Raw genomic sequence first — 21,899 nt, 5'->3', positions numbered from 1 at the left:
AATTTCCTCTAGTGTCGCGGTTCTTTTATACTCCGGAACAAAAGGGGGCAGTGGTGTGTTTTCCTGTTGTTGTAGGCTGTCTTTGGTAAACACAACAGAGTTCCGGTGAATATCAAATTTCTGCCTGTACGTCTGGTAACCGATGAATTTCGTCGATAATTTAAACAAATGGGCGAGTAGAGTGGATATGGTGAGTGAAGATAATTTGCAATTGCATATTCTTTCACATTGCGTAGTTTTGCAGTAACAATATTTGTTACTCAAAGAAAAATCCCGTTTTGAGTAAGCGCTTAGTTTGCTAGCTTACAAGCTAGCTAGCCAGTCATCCAAGTTAGCGTGCCGCTGGCTGGATCCTTCTCACGCAAATGGACACAAGCCTCATTTGGTTGAATGAATTCTGCTAATATGCTACACAGCTAAAGTCGGTTTTCGTTTTTTTTTTTTAATTAGTCGTCGAATTCTACATTTCTATTGCAAATTTTGACAGAAGTTGCTTTGGAATATTTTATCTACCATTTCCTCGCCCAACCCCGATCTCCCGAATCCCACCCTGGTTGCACAAAATGTCCGTTTGTGTAGCGACGTTAGCTAGCGAGCTAGCATCTAGCTAACGCGGTAGAGCAATGATTATTCCGCCTCTGTTTTAGGACTACGGGAACAAACTGAACCAGGCTCTCTCCTCTAGTACTAAATTTCTACCCACAGCAGGACCGCGGAGTGCTGTACCATTTCAGCACTATGGTCGTCCGTTGGGGCACAGTGTGAAAGTCAAAGAGGAAGACGAAAGTGTCGAAGATTTCTTCCATTTTGGTGAGTCAGTGAAGTTTTCTGATCGGTGCGAATGGTTCTCCCCCCAAAAATGATTAGTTTTACAGAACTCTGTAAGAGAATCGTTTTAAATGTATTAAAAAAATTTGTCAAATTGTGTACTATGTAATTAGCCTATTAGCTACATAATCCGCTGAACGTAATGCATAGTACCCGTTGTACTGCTGAACCCATTGTAATCTGAAACTCTGGAATTCATATTCAGATAGAAATGCATTGCTAATACATTTACGGCATTTGGGAGACATTGCCGTTATTAGCAAATGCGTTGCTAATAAACGTTTCTTGTTCCTCAAGATTAGATCGAGCTACTTCTTGCATTCTCTTTTCTGTTCAATAGCCCAGCATCTTCAGCAGCAAACAGGAGAGTGCCTCACGGCTTGCTGCGGTGGTGCAAATCCAAAAACCGCTCCTCTCAGTACCCCTCTCGCTGCACCCCTTGCTGCTCCTCTCACTAGTCCGCCACCCAAACCGAGTAGCCAGCCGTCGGCAGACAGGCCATACCACTGCCAGGACTGTGGCAAGTATTTTAGAATCAGTGACATTAAGCGTCACCAGAGAATTCACAGCGGTGAGAGACCATTCCCTTGCTTTCAGTGTGGTAAAAATTTCCCCACATCGGGGGATCTAAAGAGGCACGAGCGTATCCACACAGGGGAACGACCGTATCACTGCCTGCAGTGTGGTAAGAATTTTTCTGATTCAGGGCACCTGAAGCAGCACGAGAGGATGCACACAGGAGAGAGGCCTTACCAGTGCCCGCAGTGCGCCAAACGCTTCTACAGGTCCGGGGACCTGAAGAGACACCTCCGGATCCACAGTGGGGAGCGGCCATACAAGTGCCCCCAGTGTGACAAAACCTTCTCAGATTCTGGACACTTGCGGGGCCATCAGCGCATCCACACAGGAGAGCGTCCGCACCGCTGCACTCTATGTGAGAAGAGCTTCTTCAGGTCAGGCGATCTGAAGAGGCATCACAGGACGCATACTGGTGAGAGACCCTACCAGTGCTACCAGTGCGGCAAGAGCTTCTCCGAGTCGGGTCACCTGAAGGAGCACAGGAGGATTCACACGGGTGAGAAACCATACCATTGCAACCAGTGTGATAAGAGCTTCTCCAGGCTGGAGCGTCTGAAGGGGCACCAGAGCATCCACACGGGGGAGAGGCCCTTTCACTGCGCCCAGTGTGGGAAGAACTTCTTCAGGTCTGGGGAGCTGAAGAGACACCAGAGGATACATAATGGAGAGCGGGCGTGAATTCACTGGCATTTAGGGCTACCTTTTTGGTCTCGGTTTTGCAGGGCATTTATTTTTTGTTTTATTTCTGGCCAATCTGACTGCTAATGTTGCTGTACTGCAGGACTGTTTTTGAGCTGTGTAACTTACGATTTGAGTAAGTTAATGGGCTACTTAAGGTGTGATTAGAAGCAGATTTGTGAATGACTGAAGCAAAAACCTGCATACCTGTTGGCTCTGGACGGAGGGCCAGTCATGCCTGTGCTAGTTGGTGTATTTGCCCCAGGAGATGATGGAGAGGGCAGTTAGCTGACTGGCCTTTGACATTCCCTCATAAATATCATGCAAAATAATGAAATATTGTTTTGGTTTGTTTTTGTTTTGTTTTTAAACAAAAATATATAATTCTGTAGAATTTCTCTGAAACGTATTCATTTTTGTTTCCCACATTTTATTTAACAATCCAAAACATAAGTTATTCCAGCTCACTTTTTTAATTGCTACCTCTACATGTCCTTATTTACTGGGAAGCGCCTTTTAGAGCACGACCTGTGGTTGCCTTCCTTTATAAAAACAGGTTCACTGTTACACACTGGCAACTTCTCTTCCAGACTTAAGTAGTATCCATCTGTTAGTTCTCCCATGACAGTCCCTATAGACCCCCAAAATTCCCAGTACAGTTTCAAAGTGGAGTTTAAAGTGTGAACTGTACAGTACAATGTGTATATTGTAGCAAGGTATATTGTCAAGTGAAAGACTAGAACTGTATATTGTAAAGAAGGTTCTTAATGTGTATGCTTACTTTTCTTGTATTTACATTTATTTGCTTTAAATGTTTTTTTTTAAAACCCTTTACAAATGTGTGCTGAATACATTTCTGTTAGGTGCAGAAGCGGTCAACAGTTATGACTGTTGACTTCAAGATGGGACGTACGTAACTACATGGAGATGTTTTTTGTAATTTTCTTTTCTTTCTATTTTATTTCCTATGACGTATCACTGTATGTAATGACACACAATGGTCTTGTGATGGCTTTTGCCACTGTCGTGGCACTGTAAAATGCTACTGTATTCGTCATGTAAAGAATACCTGGGGAGAAATATTCTTTGTTAAATATGACCCTTTGTCCACTTCCAAACTATATTGTCACCACGATCTTGGAAGTAGTATTTACCAGGTTAGAGTGTAAGTCCTTTGTTGTGAAACCACAATTTGAGATTCATTAGTTTTTTTTTAAATGTTTGGGGTCTGCACTTTTAGGTGAATTGTGTATTAATCAAATATTTCACAAAACATATAAATTAGATTTAGTATCTAACATTTGTTTTTGTTGATGCATTTTTTTTCCATGTTACTGTCTTTTTTTTTCCTTTCTTTTTTTTGTAATGTATGTTTGTATTTAACCATTAATGGAACGTGTGTTTAGTTTCATAGGCTTTGATTCAATCGGAATCGTCAACTGCAACTTCTTAAAATATTCTTATACTGCATATTGCTCCAAAGAGAGAACCAAAATGTGCAGCATTTTTAAAGTAACTAGACAACATAACATATTTGGGGGTACAGTGATAGTATTTAAGTCATTTTTCTGATTGAATCCAGGCACTAGAGTAGGTGTGGTATTTTCAAATCCTGGGGCACCCCTTCCTTTGCCTGTGCATGAGTGCTTTCTTCATATGTTATTGTAATTATCTCTTATTTGCACAAAATAAACACATAATCACCACTCACAGATTTACTCTATTTGTACATAAATGTTTCAGTACTGTTATTGTACATTTAGATTTATTAGGACAGTTATGTTTTACCTGTTCTTCCAGAAAATGTTCCGTACATACACAGAGTACAGATATAAGTAAAGAGGAGACACCAGGTCATTGGTGCGAAGCATCACTGTGACACCGCCACCTTCTGGAGAATTTGCTTCTTGCTAACCGTGACTGAGTGAGACTACAACGATTGTGCTTCGCGTCTAAAATATTAAGTGCAGAACAAATAGTGATTCCTGAGCAGTAAAACTAACTATAGCAAGTAACTAACATGCTAATATTGTAGTTCGGTCAGAAGGCTTTTAGAAAAACTACAATTAAAATGAATGTTATATATCGAGAAAATTGCAATATATAAAATTACGGTATGAAATGTTTACGCCGCGGGAACATGTAAAGGAGCTTCGCGGGAAGAGGTGATTTACGACAGCTGTTAAAGCGTTTGTGGCAGAGTAGATAGTTCCTTTGGTTTCCAAGGATACGTCAGAAGACAGCCTTGTCAGAAGGTGCGAGGACCTCCGGAGGTGTGCGTTAGGATGGGTAGAAGGTAGAAGGTATGTTAAATATGCTAACAAAGCAAACCGTTATGGAGTATTTTTGGTTTTGGTTAACTGTTTTTCGGTAACTGAAACAAACAAGCAAATAAAGATTTCAGTTTTCGGTCCGTCCACCCCAACAGCAAGAGATGTGTTTGCTAACAGCAAGGCCTGCGTGATGTGCCACATTAGCTACTGGCTTTCAAATATTATTAGCCAGCCAGCTAGCTAGCTTCTGCGAAAAAGCAGTACAGTAGACCTGTGTGTTTTGTTAGCTAGCTATGGCTTACATGTTTTTACCAACAACTTCATTGATATATCGATTTAACTTGCCAACTAAACTGTTCTTCCGTTATAATTATGGGCTGTCATTAACCATTGTTTGGTTCTTAGCCGGGGGGAAGGGGGAGGGGTGGGGAATCAGGTTTGGACATTTAATTGCGCTAGCTAGCTTACTTGCTAAATCAATGCCCTCTGTCGCCTATTTGGACAAATGTCATAACGTGGGGGTAACTTGGAACCTGATGGAAGACAGTTTGATGTCTTAATTTCTCTCACCTCTTTTTTTTACTGAAGTCTTAATTACCTACCTAGCTAGCTAGCCTACTTGCTAACCCCAGCTAGCTAGCTGCCATATAACGCAGCGATTGTTGTACTCGGGTAAGAAGTTCAGATAAATTTTGTAAACCAGTTCTGATCTGTGTTGAAGGGAGTCATGAGAGAGAAGACATGCGAAATAATGTTGCGACGTTTTCGAAGGCGGCACGATGGAACAATTGGACAAGGAAAGGCAAAATTGTAATGAAAGAGCCCTTCAATGGCTCAATCGTTCAGACAACGTAGCGCCGTCCAGATTTTGGAAACTCACCGACTGCTTCTATTCTCTCAGACAAACTCCCCAGTCTGCGCATCGCCAGGTGAGGCGACTTTAATACACTGTAAGCATCATTTTAACAGCAATGCATAGTTCTTTCTACAATCAATAGATTTATTTAGGAGGCTAAGTTAAGAATAACGTTGAACTTGAATTACACTGAATGAATGCCAGCAATTAAATAGTCCTTATGTAAGTGCATGCAGTAGCAGGTAAAACCAAGTGTATGTTGCTATAGCATTAAGTTAGCATCCCTCTTAGAACATTTTGGTGAGAAATAAGCATATTTCTGTGTTTGTTTTTATTTCACTAGAACAGTTACATGGAAGTCCGTAAGCCAGCGTTGGAGCTGAAAGATGTTCCTCCCCCTCCTCTCCATAGTGCATCTCAGGAGCATCTCCCTCTGTCTTCCGTTTGCCACCTCCCTCCTACAGACACCCACCCCCCCAAGCCCCAGCCCAGTAACCCTAAAGTAAGCCTGTGCTCTCACTGTGAGTCCAGCCTGCACCTCCAGCAGAGCCCTAGCTCCCTCAAAGCCAGAGTCCATGGTTTCGGTGCCATTGGTGGTGGCTGTAGTGCAAATGCAAACACTGGTGGTGGGCCTTCTGCACTTCACTTTTCTCACCCACAGGACAACCCCTGCACTGGCCCCGGCCGTAGCCATGCTCCCTACCCGGCGGCCCCCCTCCACGGTACTGGCCATGCGGCCCAGCTGCAGACACCACAGAGCTTCGGCCTCCGGATGCCATCAGTGGCCACATCTCAGCCTGTGGCAGCACACGCCACCCCCCCCTGCTGTGCAGGCCTCAGGCACCTCCGCCCATGGTCCTCTATCCCTGTGGGCTGTGTACAGTCCAATCTTGCACTTGGCTCCACCTCCGCCCATGGGCCCTGCCCTGCGCCATCTGGGTGCTGCCACTGTGTTGGGGAGCATCGGGCAGAGCAGTGTACACATTTGCATGGTGATGTGGCCTCCTCTACTCACCACTGCTCTAACCCTTTACACCTCAATGTTGAGCACACCACAGTCTGTCTGAAAGGAATGCACTGCTGCCACCACTGTTTGAGAAAGGTTGGTAATAGTCTCTCGGTGTGTACAGGGTGTACATAATGTTAAGGGATGCCTGAGTTGTAATAGAAGGTTTCCCAGTTCAGTTCATCAGTCCACTTTTTTGAAGAAGAATCTACACCTGAGCCTGAGTTAATGAGCATTTAAGAGCACTCATTTACTTGGCTTAGATGTGTTGGGAGCTGCAGTATTTAAAACCTTCTTAATGGGAGTGAAGTATAGCAAATCTGCATGTTTGAAACTTAAGATGCCTGCATCCTTTGAAGCAGTTATGAATGTTTGAGGTTTGTTTGTTTGGAAGCTTGCATTAATCATTTAACAATCTAGATTAAAACTGAGCATGACTGCTTCCATAGCCTGTTGCTGATGGCATGTAGCTCTATAACTTTGACCATCTTTAAAACTATTGTTCATCTTTTTAAACATTTGAGTGGACATTGATCAGTGGACATCTGTAGCAATAAACATGTCCATGTGTGTCTTATTGGAATATGTTGTGGGCTGCTTGCACCCTAACGTAGGTGGTCTAGATGTCCTGCCTAGGCAGGTTGCAAACCTAGCAACAAAAATACAGCTTGAAGTTCTTGTAATCATTACAAGAAAGTCTAAACAGCTTAAATTTCCAAATCTGTAAAGGTGCTGTTAGTGTGATAAGAAGCTGGAGTTCATGAGAGTGAAGCTTTTCTTTTCTTTCGCCTGTGCAGGGGCCCTTTGCCACTGACCCCGAGAAAGTTTGGCCTGACATTCCTCCTCCACTGTCCCACTCTGCCCCTGCTCCCATCCCTGTGTGTAACGGCTGTAGTGCACCTGGAGCCTCCGGCGATGGCCTTATCCTGCACACCAGCAGCCTGTGCAAAACCAGCCAGAAATATGGTTAGTGGACATGCAGCCGTGAAATGGCTTCAGGCCTAGTATGCTGTAGGAGTTCATGTTTGAGTTGGCCAGATTGCTTTGTTTGTGATATTTACATACTGTGTGGGTGTGTCAGGCTCTCCTGAGAGTGGTGGGCAGGAGTCTTTGCCCCCAGTGGGGGTGTTTTGGGACATAGAGAACTGCGCAGTGCCCAGTGGTCGTTCGGCTGCCACAGTTGTCCAGCGACTGCGTGAGCGCTTCTTCCAGGGTCACCGCGAAGCTGAGTTCATCTGCGTGTGTGACATCAGCAAAGAAAACAAGGCTGTCATCCAGGAACTCAACAACTGCCAGGTACATCCACACCCACACAACCCCCCTCAAACACCAGCACTGCTTTGTTAGCTGTTTTAAATAGGTTATGTTGTTTTGTCCCTCCCACAGGTGACTGTTGCTCATATAAATGCAACAGCCAAAAACGCTGCCGATGACAAACTGCGGCAGAGTCTGCGCCGCTTCGCCGAGACCCACACCGCTCCTGCCACCGTCATTGTGGTTTCTTGTGAGTCCTTCCCTAAAAAAATAACAAAGTAGTGGGTGGCCAAGGAAGAATATTGCTCTAGTTTACTTGTGTAAGACTTATGTTGCTTTTGGGCATGTTGAAACCCAGGTGGCCAAACTGAAATTTTGTCCTCCTAAATCATATCCTTAAAGACCATGGTAAGACCATGCTGGTGAGATTTTGGCAGTGAAAGGAATAAGTGGGCCTTTCTGTCAGGGAGCCTTAATGTGCCCTCGTTCGAGTCCATCTTTACCCATACCCCATTTGGTTCGCAGCTGACGTGAACTTTGCCAGTGAGCTGAGTGACCTGCGCCATCGTCATGGTTTCCAGGTCATCCTTGTGCACAAGAGTCAGGCGTCGCCTGCTCTTCTGCAGCACGCCCACCTGCACGTGCCCTTTGAGGATTTGGTCTTGGAGCTGCCACCCAGAATGCTTATCAAGTCAGAGGTATGCATCTCTGCCACGCTCCCCTTTACCTCTGACCTGAAACTCCTTTGGTCCCCATCAAAACTAATTGCTGTTGTAGTAGCACGGTTCATAAAATGCTGGAGTGAGCAAGCTGTAGACTTCTAAAATGGACATATGGTTTTTGTTTTGGAGCACTAGTGTGGCTTGTTCTGGTACTTATTTTACCAGAATAATGGATTTTGACTTCACGTTTATGAATTTCAGTCTGCTCTTTGAAACAAGTGTATTTAAAAAATAAACCCACCCCACCCAACCCTGGCGTGTATAGCACCATCTGTGTACCAACACAGTGCATCAGTTTGATGTTGACTAAGCTAGAACCCTGATATGCTTCCCCAGTACAGAAGATGAGACACTACACTTACACACTGGTTTGTTTTAAGTTATTATTTTTTATAACCCCCCCCCCCCCCCCCAAAAAAAAAGACTGGAATAGATGCAAGACTCTGTCCAAAAAAGTACATTAACTTCTCAAAACGAGTAGCCACCCCAGCAGAACGGTCCCAGAAAACCCAGAGTGCTGCCTCTCTCTTTGCTCCCCAGCCCTGTTTGAACCTCCTCTTTGTGCACAACCTCCCCACGCACCGCGACGCCAAGGCCGTCAGTAGCAGGCTTCAGCGCCTGTCCAATAACTGCGGCGGGAAAGTGCTGGGTGTGTCCGGCGGCACCGCCGTGCTCCGATTCGCCAGTGCCGAGGCGGCCGAGCGCGCCCGCAAGCGCATGGAGAATGAGGACGTCCTGGGGAACCGCATCACGCTCTCGTTCTCCCCTGATGGGCCGCAGGAGGAAGAAGAGGAGCGGCCCCGGCTTCCTGCCGCTGCCGCCTCCTCTTCCTCCTCTGCTGCCCTGTTCCTCCCTGTGGAGAAGCCGCGGTCACCACGGCGCCCCAGGCGGGCCTCGCGGTCATGCCAGAGCGGCAGAGACGCAGGGGTAAATGTTCCGGAAAGACCCTACAGCCCAAGGAAAGGGGGGCATGCCTCTTCCTGCAGCCCAGTGATGAAGGCCCTTCCCCAGGTCAGCAGTGTAATGGTGCATCCCATCATCAGTTCTCCAGCCGCCGTGATGCCCTATTTCCAGCCTGCTTCCCAGCATCTTAAACCTCTGAGCCCACCAATCCAACACATCCTAACAAACACCATGAATCCAAAAGCCCTGTGCAATACCTCTCCATTCTTAATGAAAGTTAATTTGGCTTCTTGGTTCCCCCCACAAGTTGTTGCCAGTGTTTGTTGGGCAGTGTTGGGCCAGTGTGTTGAGGGTTACTATGCATGTGTTCCAAGCCTGTGTCTCCCTGCTTGCTCCTGATCCCAGTTCTGCCTGCCTGCTTGCTGGTCCCAGAGGATCCACATCTCTCCCTCCTGCTGATTGTCCTCTGCCCTTAACATTGAGGACCTGTAGATTTGTCTGACTTTATTAGACTTGAGTAGTTGCGATCCGACCTTATTTCTCCGAGTTCCTTTGCAGCCTTTAAACTAATTTTATTCATATGTTTGCGTCTCTCCGATTAACCTTTGCCCACTGTCTTTCTTTACTTCCATATCAAAAACGCATCCATTTGAAGTGCATTGCTGTTGTAAAAAAAAAAAAAAAAACCTCCGTCCAGCTTGGCTAAACTCTGGTCTTTCATAACGTTTGTGGTTCTTGGAGCTAAGAATCTGCTTTTAATCTTGATTAATTGGATCAAAAGTGTCAAAAACCAAGAGTGGGTTTGTGTTGGTTGGTGTGTGGTGTGTTTTTTGGTCCCCTATATTGGCCTTTCTAGCAACAGCAGTAAAAGCATCACCACTTTATCCTTAGGCCATATTCTTTGTGAATGGTCTCATTACTTTACTTGCTTGCCCCAGGACATGAGCGGTATGGAGTCTAGGCCCCGGACAGGCTTTCCTCCAGAGAAAGGCCGTGCTGCCTCCGCATCTCCTCAGGCCACTGGCCCCGCCCCTCAGCTGCAGCCTGCCAAGTCCAGCTTCTCAGAGCTCCAGCAACGTGGCCGCAGGTACTACAGCTCCCAGAGTGCCTTTTTGCCTGACTAGGTACCACATGGATTGGAACAGAGCAGGTGGCAAGCAAACCTTTTTACTTTTTCTTCATAAGTATACATTTATTTTCACCAGAGGGGGAAAAATGTATAGTTCCTTGTCTTTATAGTGTTTTCTAATGATATATCAGTTAAATAATGCCTTTTACAAAGAGCATCTGAGGGTTAGTCAGGGTTATTATAATCTTGAGCTTGTACCTGAACTCGGGGAGGCAGTAGAAGTGTGACATCACTGCTGCTTCAGGCTTTCACTTTCTGCTACATAGCAGTTTGTCTGTACATGCCCGTGGATATGGATGGAGCAATGCTTATGCAGGCCACATTTGTCATTCAGATGTATAAGGGCCTTTGCAATGTTCAGTACATGACACTTTAAGAAAGCACACTCATGTAACAGCAAATGTAATGACTTATTTGAAAAAATAAGGGATCTTTTATTTTGCTGTTTCGCTGCTGTTGGCCATTGTAAGCTTAAAAGGCCCAATGAGGTGTTACTGGAGCAGTGGCAAACTATTACTGCTGCACCTTGGTCATTCCAACAGCAATCAAGTGGGGCAGTGGAAAACAAAATGTAGTGATGAGAGGGTGCTAAAAGGGGTGTTTGTGTGTGTGTGCGTGCGTGCTTGCGTGTAAGACGAGACTCGTATAGCTTGCGCAGTGCTACAGACTCTCCCCTGGAGCCGTTCCAGGTGAGCACTCCATCAGCCTTCAGCAAGCTCAACCTGCACACCTCCTTCAGCCCCCTGATGTGCTCCCAGGGGGCCTGGTCCTCAAGGTGAGGGTCTTTACTGCAGATGTGCGCGTACACACATGCACACTTTCTTTTAAAATTCACCTGCTGTTGGCCGCCTCGCTCTCTTTCAGAAGTGCATCCCCGTGCCTGTCCAACCGTTCCTCGCCGCTGAGTGTCGCCTCCCGTAGCCCCTGTCCTGATTCTCAGTCCGAGCCCTTCTCTGATGGTGCAGACATTCAAGTTGCCAACCTCGACTACAGGATGTCACGCAAAGAGCTGCAGCAGATCCTGCTCGACACATTTGCCAAGCATGGCAGGGTGAGGGAGCACGTGGAGGCCCTACTGAAGCTCCACGTTGAAGGTTGATCCAGTCACTCAACTGCATGTGACTAGATTAAAGTGAGATGAGGTCAAGAACCATGTGTGCAGGAAAGTCACTTCTCAGCAGTGTGACTGAAGATTACCTGTTAGAATGCTTAACAATGAGCATATACTTACTTAGCCCTTGACTCAATACCAGTGCATGCAACAATATCAGGCCAGGCCAAGCCAAGCTGTTGACTTGCATATAAATTGGGGCTAACCAGCTGAGACTTTTGTTCTATGCTTTAGGGTATTTGTGCTGGTTAAAAACTGATCCCAACGATGTTTGTGCTGTCTTTCTGTGCATGCAGTGGGTTTTGTTTACTGGTCTCTCGTCCTCCAGGTGAAGAGCGTTGAGCTCAGTCCTCACACAGACTACCAGCTGAAGGCCAAAGTGCAGATGGGCTCCCTGCAGCAGGCGATTGGAGCCGTCAGCGTTCTCCACCGTTACAAGATTGGCAACAAGCGTATTCACGTCTCCCTCATTACCGGCGCCAATAACAAGTCCCTTGCCTGCCTCAGGTATGTGCTTTTACGGAGGTGTTTTGGCCAAAAATGTTATTGCAGCTTATTAAGATTGAGAATGCTGGTGGTGGGGTAAGAAGTTCATAATTTGACTAGAGGTTTAAGTACCAAACAACATTTGACTGTTTTAACTGTTTGTTCTGTTTAATTGGCACAATACTTACTAGAGCTGGTTCTTCAAATATTTACAGCCTTACTGCTTTCTTTCACAATTGTCTTCCATGCCACAGGGGGGTGCTGGTATTATTCTCTTTGTTTATTTTCTCTACAGCTCAGAGATCATAAGCATTCTACAGGATTCTCCAGCCAACTGTCTTCCACTCTTCAAATTCACTGAAATTTATGAGAGAAAGTGAGTTGCTTTGTCATATGCAAGCAGGCATACATAAGCACACAGTTATGGCATTTGACAGACACTCTTATCCAGAGCAACTTGTATATTTATCAGGGTGACTGTAAATGCACTCCCTGGGAATCAAACCCATGAACTTTGTGTTACTAGCACCATCTAAACATCGTGTTTTCCCTCCACAGGTTTGGGCGCAAGCTGGCGGTGAGCGAGCTTTACCGTCTCCCAGAGGTGGTGGCGGTGCGGGAGCAGGGTGGCGGGCGGTTGGTGTGCCTCCTCTCCAGCAGCCTGGCCAGGCACAGCCCGTTGGGCTCCTCCCAGTCCCATGAGGGCTCCTCCACCAGCGGTAGCCCAGTGGTGTTTGAGGAGCTCGAATATCATGAGCCTGTCTGCAAACACCACTACACGCAGCACCAGTTCAGGTAGGGGCCCCATGCTCGTCAAGGCTCAAATGATCTGTGTTGGATCTGGTTTCACTGTGGAGTTCAGAGCAGAGTGTCTGGTACTGTTTGCCAAAAGAACATCTGAGTGTTTTGTTCTGAACATGGACCAAGGGGTCCTGCTTCATTGTGTCTTTGGCATCAAATGGGAAGAGGGGCTTTTTCTGCTGAAGTGGAACTGAATATTCAAATGTTTTTAAATCTACCTCTAATTCTGATTGTGTGTGTGTGTGTGTGTGTGTGTGTGTGTGTGTGTGTGTGTGTGTGTGTGTGTGTGTGTGTAGCGAGGCTGACTACGACCCCGATACGTACAAGATCCCGTTTGTGTTGGTATCTCTGAAGGCCTTGGCTGCTCACGTGCACAGTCTGCTGCAGTCTCACGAAGGAACTGTCCCCTTGCTTAGGTAACATAACCTGCTGTGCCTTTAAGTGCACAAGTATGAGTGCATCGTGTGAGGATTCGTCACACTATTGGTGTGAAATGGCAGCTGCACAGTAAAGCTTTAACTGCCTGTTTGCCATATAAGTGTAAGTTGCATTAGCGTTTCATTGTTTAATTGGCAACACAAACTGCTCAGGAAACATTTGTGCTACTTAGTTCAATAGAAATTATATGCACTTTTCCAATCCTTGTCTGTGACCTCAGCTTCCCAGAATGCTATGCGGCAGAATTCAATCCGCTGACTGTAGCGGAGGAGGGGAAGTTGGAGGGGAGCGTTCCTTTGGAACATCTAATCACCTGCATACCTGGCATCACCATAGTAACCGCACAGAATGGCTTCAAGGTCATCAAATGGATCCACAACAAGCCCCCACCACCCAATGCAGGTGTGGGTTTGTGCATGTGCGCAAAACTTTCTGCTTTGTCTCTCACAGCGTCCCTCAAAAGATTATACTGAAATTGAGGGGGTACATTAATTGAAGCCTAGGTGCCCTTTGACGTGCTCTGCGTTTTCAACTGACAAATGTATGTCATGTAGTGACATTCACTTTGCTTCAGAAAGAATGGCCCGTCTTTGTCAGATGAGAGTATAGACCAGAGCTTTATTTTCTCTCTTGCTCGCTCTCATTCCATCTTTGCGTGATGGGCTTTTGCTCCCAGATTGCAGAGCTCAAGCTAGCGTGGGTGGACCACATGGTGTTTCTGAAAGGCGAATTCAAGAACTCCTCATTAGCAAAAAGCCTGTCTGCCTTTTTCTCACACTACCCTCAATGCACCACTTTCAATTGGTTTATAAGTCAAAAGCTTTGTTTGATACTGCAAGGTGTGTGTGTGTGTGTATAACAACCAAGTGTCCTTCAGTCAGATTTAACCATTTTCAAAATTAGAAGTTTTGAAGGTTTTAGGGGGGGGGTTTGTGTGAATTTAATGGTGTATTTTTTTTTTTTATTTTATTTTTTTTTTTTGGTCTTTTTAAAGTATTGTGTGGTCCTTTTTAGATGCAATTCATTCACATAAATGTGAATAAACGACTCTTGCCTGGCACCCTCTTGCACTGGAATGTGCGTGCGTGCGTGCGTGTGTGTGTGATGCAGACATGTGGCTGCAGCGCTGTAAGAGTCCGGTGGGTAACCCGCAGTTGGTCCAGTTCAGCCGAGAGATCGTGGACCTGATGAAGAACCAGCCCTCCTGCCTGATTCCCATCACCAAGTTCATCCCTGCCTACCACCACCACTTTGCCAAGCAGTGCCGTGTGTCGGATTATGGCTACTCCAAACTGCTGGAGCTGCTGGAGGCTGTCCCACATGTACTGCAGGTTGGAGTTTTAGCAATACTGGCTTTGGAAACACGGGTACTCAAACACTCATGTTTCTCTGTTGGAATGCTTTAAGTTTACAAAGGAATGATGCTGGCAAAAATAGTCCAGGAATACCCAGACGTAGTTGCTCTGAGATGGAACAATACTGGGCGAAAAGACAAATGTTGTCTGTGTGTGTGTGTGTGTGTGTGTGTGTGTGTGTGTGGCAGATCCTGGGTCTGGGCTCTAGGCGGTTGCTGACCCTCACACACAGGGCACAGGTGAAGCGCTTCACTCAGGATCTGCTCAAACTACTCAAGTTCCAGGCCAGCAAACAGGTCGTCATCAAGGACTTCATGCAGGCATACCACTGGTCAGTCTCTCTCGCTCGCTTGCGCTTTTTCCAATAGCTGTCTATGCCACTAGTGCTAGGTTTGACACTTTCTGACTGTATGCAAGGTTTTTGTTTTTTTGTGTGTGTAATATATATATAAAAAATTTAGCTGACGCTTTTATCCAAAGTGACTTACAATTATGACTGAGAACCCTCAATTGCTCAAGTTGTAAAGTGGCCCAACAGTGGCAACTTGGCAGTGGTGGGGCTTGAACCAGCAACCTTCCGATTACAAGTCAAGTACCCTAACCCCTCTCTCTTTTCTTTTTTTATCCTCTTCTGCTTCCCCCCTACATGGTGACAGGTGTTTCTCCAGAAACTGGCAAGTGATTGATTATGGCATGTGTGACCTGATGGATCTGTTGACTGAGATTCCTGACACCACAATCACCATCACACAGCAGGACTCGGACATGATCATATCCATACCCAAGAGAGGTGAGGTGTCTCTTGTCATACGCCTTCAGCAAGGCATGTCTCTTTTAAAGTAGAGGTAATAACTAATCCAAACTGAAGTTTGGCATTAAATTTTGTGAAAAGCATAGTAGAAGTTCATGTAAATTGCTGTGGATTTATAAAAAATACACACATTTATAAATAGGTGCTTTGTATTTCTCATCTCAGTATTAGAAACTGTAAAAATACACTTTTCCAAGATTTCTTCAGGAACAAAAGACCCTCAGTTTTGTAGAAGCAGAACTTTCTCCTTCTCTGAAACCACTGGGTGACTGAACTCATGATTGTGTTTGTTTGTGTGTGTGGCAGATCGGACAGCGGAGGAGGTGGAGCACACGCGACAGTTCGGTAAGGAGGTGGTGGACCTGCTGCGCCACCAGCCGCACTTCCGCATGCCCTTCTGCAAGTTTATCCCCACCTACCACCACCACTTTGGGCGCCAGTGCAAACTCGCTTACTATGGTTTCTCTAAGCTGGTGGAACTGTTCGAAGCCATCCCCGATGTGCTCCAGGTCGGCTCACTTACATCTACCTGGGGGGGGAGGTTGTGGGGTTTTTTTTTGGTTTCTTGTATGAGCGTTATTTAATGGCCCCTGTGCACAGGTGCTAGAGTGTGGGGAGGAGAAGGTGCTGGCCCTGACCGAGGTGGAGCGGGTCAAAGCACTTGCAGCCCAGCTGGTCAAGCTCCTCCGTGCTCAGAGAGACTGCAGTCTGCCCATCAGCCAGCTGCTCACAGAGTACAGCAGGACGTATGGCTATGGCCTCCGTCTGCAGGACTACGACGCTGACACGCTGCCTGCCCTGCTTGCCAAACTGTGTCATGTCGTCAAGGTGAACACCACTGCTTTCACCAGCAAAACTCGGTGAACTGTCTCGTTGTCTAGGTACCACCCCCCTCCTTTTGGACAGTGGACTTTGTTCAGAGCACCCCCCTCTCCCTTTCTCCTTTCTAAACAAGGAATTGTGTACTTTCATTTCCATAATTTCTAGTTCAGGATACCTGTGGATAATCACCAGTTCTAAAGTATCTGTATCTCTTCTCGCAGGTGGTAGATGGAGTGGAAGAGAAGGAGGTGCAGCTCATTAACAGGAAATCTCTGCGTGCACTCACATCCCAGCTGCTGGCTGTGATGATGTCACTTCCTAATGACCACAACGGGCTGCTAGTGGAGACACTGCGCAGGCAGTACGAATCAATGTATGATACACCGCTCAACCCTTGCGAGTACGGCTTCGTTTCACTTAGTGAGCTGCTCAAGAGTCTGCCTTATCTGGTGGAGGTATGTTTGAGAACATTCTTAAATCCCCAGTATTTATACACAAGCACACCGCAATAATGCTAAAATTTGAAATTAGTAATGCCATATTTTTGTGATCTAGTATTATTATTATTATTATTATTATTATTTAGTGGTTTCTTCATGTGTCCCAATTTTTTGCATGCATGAAGCAGTGACTTCTTGCAAAACTCAGTCTAGTTGGTTTTCTTTCCCTCTGTCCTCATCCAGTTGTTTGAGGGTGAGGATGACCATGGCAAGTCAGAAGAGCGAGTAAGGCTAACTCGGCTGTACCAGTTCGCGAGGGATGTCCGTGCACTTCTGCACACCTACCACTACAACCAAATCTTCCTGACCGAGTTTTGGGGCGCCTTCAGCAAGTACACGGGTTGTGAGTTCCAGCCGCGTGACTATGGCTACGCTACTCTAGACGAGCTCCTGGCTGCAGTACCGCAGGTCCACCTTTTCATACTTGCTCACTAAATGACCTCCTCTTCCTTTCAGAAGAGATGATTCTCCAGGACAAGTTCTTGGAAAGGAGGTTGATGAGACCTAGATTACTGCTTTTGGTCCTCTCTCTCTTTCATCTCAAAAAAGGGGCGTGACTTTGAGAGTTCTCTGGTCAGATGGCCCAGCTGTGGAGATATGTTTTGCAACAACAAAAATCCCCGCACCCCCCTACTGAGATATTAAATTGTTGCGGTGTTAACTCGCAACCTCAATTTGTATTAACTTGTCACTGGAAACGGCATGCATACCCTTTCATCCGTTTTTTTTTTTTTTTTTTTTTTTTTTCACTTTTAATAATTTTACAAATCATTTTTCCTTTTAAACAGGTAGTGTGGATCAAAGGCCATGGTCACAAGAAGATCATAGTACTGAGGAATGATATGAAAGGTGAGGCATGTTGCTTCACACTGACCATAATGATGTTGCAGGACTGTATTTAGGGCTGTGCCATTACCCACTAGCATTTTAAGGTTCCCGTTATTGTAGCTCTGAGTCAATCTGGGAGAACCCAACCTGATGCCAAACTCTTGAAGGTTATGTCGAAAGGCTAGCTTGCTCACCTGTTTGTGGACTTGTTTTAACATATGGCCCTAGAGCTGTTTTCCATTCAGATTTCCTCTCTTGCTGAGCTTCTAACACCTTAGATCCAGTTGTTTACCCTATCTTGGAAGTTTAAAAATTCAACAGGGATAACTATAGGCTAACTGTTGGCGTTTGCTTGTTTACCTACATTTCGAGCTGCGTGTGTGTCTGTCCTTCCAGCACGCAGCAGCCCTACTAGCACAGACAGCCCTCAGCCTGAGGAGGCCCCAGAGAATCAGAGCCCTTCTAGTACTCAAGAATCCAGCACACATAGCCAAGGTGAACACACACAAATGTCTCGGCGATAAGTCTTTATGCCTTTCCAAGGATGGATGCAGCCATCTTCCTGTCACACTGGTAGTGTAGACATGCAGGACAGCAACTAACTTAATAGATGGAGCGTAAATTGGTAACTATGGGTCTCATTCTGCCAGACCACAGAAGGCACTTGCTTTCACCTCTTCATGTGTTGCATCACATCAGTGTAAATTTGGATGGTTAAACACTTCTTGCCTTTCTGATCTCAGGTGGCAGTCCAGGTGAGGCGGAGCTGCTGTGCCTTAGCTCCGCCTCTCCAGTGGACCTGCTCTGTGGGCCTGTTCCATCCTGCCTGCCCTCCCCTCAGCTTCATCCCGACCCGGTTCTGCTCCAGCACCGAGACCTCATCCGCTTTGAGGAGCAGTTGTACATCCAGCCCACAGGGGGGGCAGGTGAGCATCCTCTGGTGCACAACCACCAACCCCAAGCAGCTCAGATGCCTGCCGACTACGCCACAGAGTGTCACAAAACTTCAGACTCTGAGAACCAAATTGCAGATATATCAGTCGTAATAATATCGAAAGTTCAAGGTGACACAGTGCCACAAACTGCAGATCCTGAGTCACGCAGTGCATCGGGCTCAGTGGTGACCAAACCACCACAACTACCAAATGTCAAGCCCTCGGCTACGGACAGTCCCAGCAAAAGACCCTCCCGGAACAAAGTCAGGATTGCGGCTAACTTCTCCTTCTCCCCAGCCCCTTCAGTGTAAAAGTCCGTTCTTGCATCTGATTCTGAAAAGTCACAGATGTTTTGTTTTCCCTGTTTCAGCACACTTTTTACAACTTGCAGAAGGCTTTACAATGAGCTAACGAGTTAGATCAGTGTGCCCATAGCAAGTAAGATGTAGGACTCTTCAGTGCTGTGGCCAAAGAGGACTAGGTTTAGTAACAGTTGCCCAGAGGTTCACTGTACTAAGCCTTTTCCTATGCCAGGGGTTCTGAACTCCAGCCCTGGGGACCCTCAGCTGTGATTTGGTTTCAGTTTTACTCCCCACCGTACATGTTACCAAGTCTTTCATGAGTTGTGGCAGGTGTGTTAAGGCAAGGAAATGCTTGAAACTGCATATGCAGGGTGTCCCAAGGGGCTGGAGATAAGGACCCCTGCCCCATGCCGTCCGCTTGCTGATTTTTCAACATGCTGCTTTAGGTCTGCGTTACGTCTTGTAGCCTTTTTGTTTTATGGGTCACTGTTGCCTGCTCTAAAGCTCGTTACATCTGGAGTCATCATAGTTTTGTGTTGTGCTGCAAACAACTTTTTTTTTTCCTTAAATCAGCACCCTATAAACAATTGCATCGGGGGGGGGCAAACTGAGTTGGCTGTAGCTGAGGAATTGTCTTTTGATTATCAAACTTTCACCCCCAATTTTTTTTTTCCTCTCTTTTTTGGGACTCGAGATTGGGGTTTTGAGGGTTTTTGGGCCAAATGTATTTGCAGTAATGTGAAGTTTAGTCCTCTGGCCTTGCTTGTCCTGCACACAGTATTATGGCTATTACAAAAGACATGTTTTATAGTCATTTTCCTATCATCTACATGGAATGGTTTTACAACATAATAGTAGTAAGTTGGCGAAAGTTCACTAGACCCATGGTAGGCTTGTGGATTTTTAACCTAGTGATTTAACTTTCGTTTGTGTTTATAAGGCATTGGTAATATTTCTGTACTCTAGTATGCTTTTAGAGTTTGAGATCTGAACCTGTTTTTTTTTCCCCCTAAATCTAATTGGTTATTTTCAAATGCCTTATTGCATTTGTCTTGAAAAGCCTAAGTTTGGACTTAACCAAATGGGATTGGAGTTTTGATAAACATCCTGACGGCAAAGGTAGTGTCACTCTGACTGTCTCGAGCAAGATAAGATATCACAAGATATTAAGTGGATGTTGGCTTGAACTAGGTTTTACAACTTCCTATGGCCAATGGCACAGGACATGCATGTAGGATAAGACTGAGGTAGTGTCACAGCACTGCTCAGTGGGGTTGAAGCCCACACTTCCAGCCGTAACGTCAACAAAACAAAAGACTGGTTGGCCTATGCAAAAGTCCTGAGAGCTGGTCTCAGCAGTGAGACCCCTCACTAACTGCTGGAGGATAAACAAAAGCTCAGTTTCAGTTTTAGCAAAGTAGTGTGCAGCTTTAGTTGGATGGTTTTGGTATGAAATTCTATATGCACATAGTGCATAGATAATTTCATGTGTGATGTTAAGAGGATGTGGCTGACTTGATGAGCTGTGAAGTTTTTAATAATTTTTCACATGTTTTGACTGCAGATCATGCTAACGAGAGCTTGGGTTCATCTTGGCTGCTCTGCAGAAAAAGCCAAGGTTGTTTTCTGTAACCTTGATCGGTTTTGTTAGTGTCAGTCAAGTAGTCGCCGCATATTCTTGTCTGAAAAGCTTGTGGATTTCAGAGACAAGATTAGTGATTCGGTTTTAAATCTCCTTGGAGTCGGACGAGGTGTGAACTGCTCAAACCATAACACCACGGCATCAGGGGACACACACGGGCCCTCTGATCTTCCTGTGGCCTCAGCCTGGCTTTTACAATAGCTTGTATCAGCCTTGACACCACAGGAGAAGCAGAAAGTGCAGCTGGAGCAGTCCCCACCCTCAACACACACCGCGTGATGTATGTAGATTTCTTTCTGCCCAAGGCCACCTTGTTTAGTGTTTGCTTTTGGAAATCGACTTAGAAGCTGAGACTTATCCTGCGTGGTGCTGTCTGGGTCATTCCAGGATGAACCTAGAACGAATGAGTGACGAGCTACAATTAGGGTCTACGTTAGAGTGAAGAGGACTAGACAAGCATAAGATGGATAGACTTCCTTTTTTTATTAACATAGACGATTCATTTTGAAAATATAAAGATGGGACTCAGACCTGCTGGTTACCAAAATGGCTGCCTTTTTTATTTGATTCTTTTTATTAGTTCTAAAGGCTCTGCTATAGGGTTGATTCAGTATAATCCAGTCTATTTATATCCCTGTGTGTATGTTTTCAGCTCATAAATGTTCCTAATTTACCAACTCGCCACTGCAGGGTGGCTGCATTTACGTCCCAAAGGATTTGCTGTCATCCTTTATTGGACCATTATTTAAAGGATCCTGTTGGAATATTTAGAGCATTTTCTCTGTTTTTTAAAGATTATCAATGACCTGATATTTCTTTCATGGACATGGTCATTGCTGAGCCTCTGTGGCCTTAATGAGCCCTAAACTTTCAGTTTGGTTTTGAGAAGAAATAAGCCCTCAGTTACAGCTAACTTGCAGGGAGGGGGTGGTATTTAAACATCTTTTTGTTTATCTCAAGAAAAATGTTAACCTTGTTTACTTATGCACATTTGCATAGTTTATTACCTATTGTTTGGTTGGGTGTTTTATAAAATAAATAAATAAAAAAAAGTAGAGGTTGTTGTCATAGAGGTGGTTATATGTGGTCACAGCAAGGCATGCTTTGGTTTAACGTGTAGGTGCTCATGGGCCAGCCATGCATTTTGACATACCTTCTCTGTGCAAGAAGTGCAGGTAAAACAAAAGTACTTGGGTGTTTGTGTCAAACATCAGGCATGCTGAATTTCGTTCCATCTGTTAGATTTATTTTTTTGCCCTAGTAAATTAGATGCCTAGCAGATGACTGTGTTAATTTGTAAATGACTATAAAAATGAAATGTTGCACAGGCCTTCTGTCATTGTGCAGTTACTGTCCCGTCAGCTGCAGAATGTTCCTACATTAACCCGAAACCCTCTCTGTTGTGCCTTCTTCTCTTCTCGTGCTAAATGAAGTTGTTGTTGTTGTTGTTGTTGTTGTTGTTGTTGTTGTTCCCTTTTTCCTGGGCTCGCCTGGTCTCCCTTTCTCCATTGGGAAGTCACTGAAGCAGTATCAATTGTTTGTGGAGTTACTAAGCAGTTTCAGTTAATAAATTTCATGAGCAGTAGGTTTGACTCATTATTTCAGCAGTATTCTAGTTGGTATATTGGACTCTAACATAC

At 45.4% G+C, this 21,899-nt stretch overlaps 2 protein-coding genes across 8 annotated transcripts; both read left to right on the top strand.

The window, feature by feature from the left end:
* Positions 1-7: 7 nt before the first annotated feature.
* On the top strand, positions 8-3,791 carry LOC113579804 (uncharacterized). Of its 2 annotated transcripts, XM_027014000.3 has the most exons (4): positions 8-190; positions 648-810; positions 1,169-1,348; positions 1,535-3,791. In XM_027014000.3, the coding sequence occupies exons 1-4, from the start codon at positions 143-145 to the stop codon at positions 2,083-2,085; spliced, it is 942 nt and encodes a 313-aa protein (XP_026869801.1). In that variant the 5' UTR covers positions 8-142; the 3' UTR covers positions 2,086-3,791. The 2 variants fall into 2 exon arrangements, with proteins under 2 accessions (XP_026869801.1, XP_026869792.1); XM_027013991.3 differs by having other exon boundaries at positions 16-190; positions 1,169-3,791.
* Positions 3,792-4,240: 449 nt separating this feature from the next.
* Positions 4,241-21,844, top strand: marf1 (meiosis regulator and mRNA stability factor 1). Of its 6 annotated transcripts, none has more exons than XM_035534791.2 (26): positions 4,241-4,388; positions 5,080-5,287; positions 5,558-5,716; positions 7,018-7,186; positions 7,302-7,516; positions 7,607-7,724; positions 8,000-8,172; positions 8,737-9,207; positions 10,038-10,186; positions 10,863-11,003; positions 11,093-11,279; positions 11,668-11,846; positions 12,121-12,201; positions 12,384-12,620; positions 12,923-13,042; positions 13,285-13,466; positions 14,175-14,395; positions 14,608-14,750; positions 15,076-15,209; positions 15,537-15,739; positions 15,831-16,058; positions 16,274-16,507; positions 16,736-16,960; positions 17,341-17,401; positions 17,777-17,875; positions 18,124-21,844. In XM_035534791.2, the coding sequence occupies exons 2-26, from the start codon at positions 5,138-5,140 to the stop codon at positions 18,624-18,626; spliced, it is 4,782 nt and encodes a 1,593-aa protein (XP_035390684.2). In that variant the 5' UTR covers positions 4,241-4,388; positions 5,080-5,137; the 3' UTR covers positions 18,627-21,844. The 6 variants fall into 6 exon arrangements, with proteins under 6 accessions (XP_035390684.2, XP_035390550.2, XP_035390632.2 ...); XM_035534657.2 differs by having other exon boundaries at positions 5,558-6,316; XM_035534739.2 differs by lacking the exon at positions 8,737-9,207 and having other exon boundaries at positions 5,558-6,316.
* The last annotated feature ends 55 nt before the right edge of the window (positions 21,845-21,899 follow it).

Source organism: Electrophorus electricus, chromosome 3 (assembly GCF_041902795.1).
Source record: "Electrophorus electricus isolate QZ-2024a chromosome 3, ASM4190279v1, whole genome shotgun sequence".
NCBI classification, from domain to species: Eukaryota; Metazoa; Chordata; class Actinopteri; order Gymnotiformes; family Gymnotidae; genus Electrophorus; species Electrophorus electricus.
This window is presented reverse-complemented; position numbering and strand designations above follow the sequence as displayed.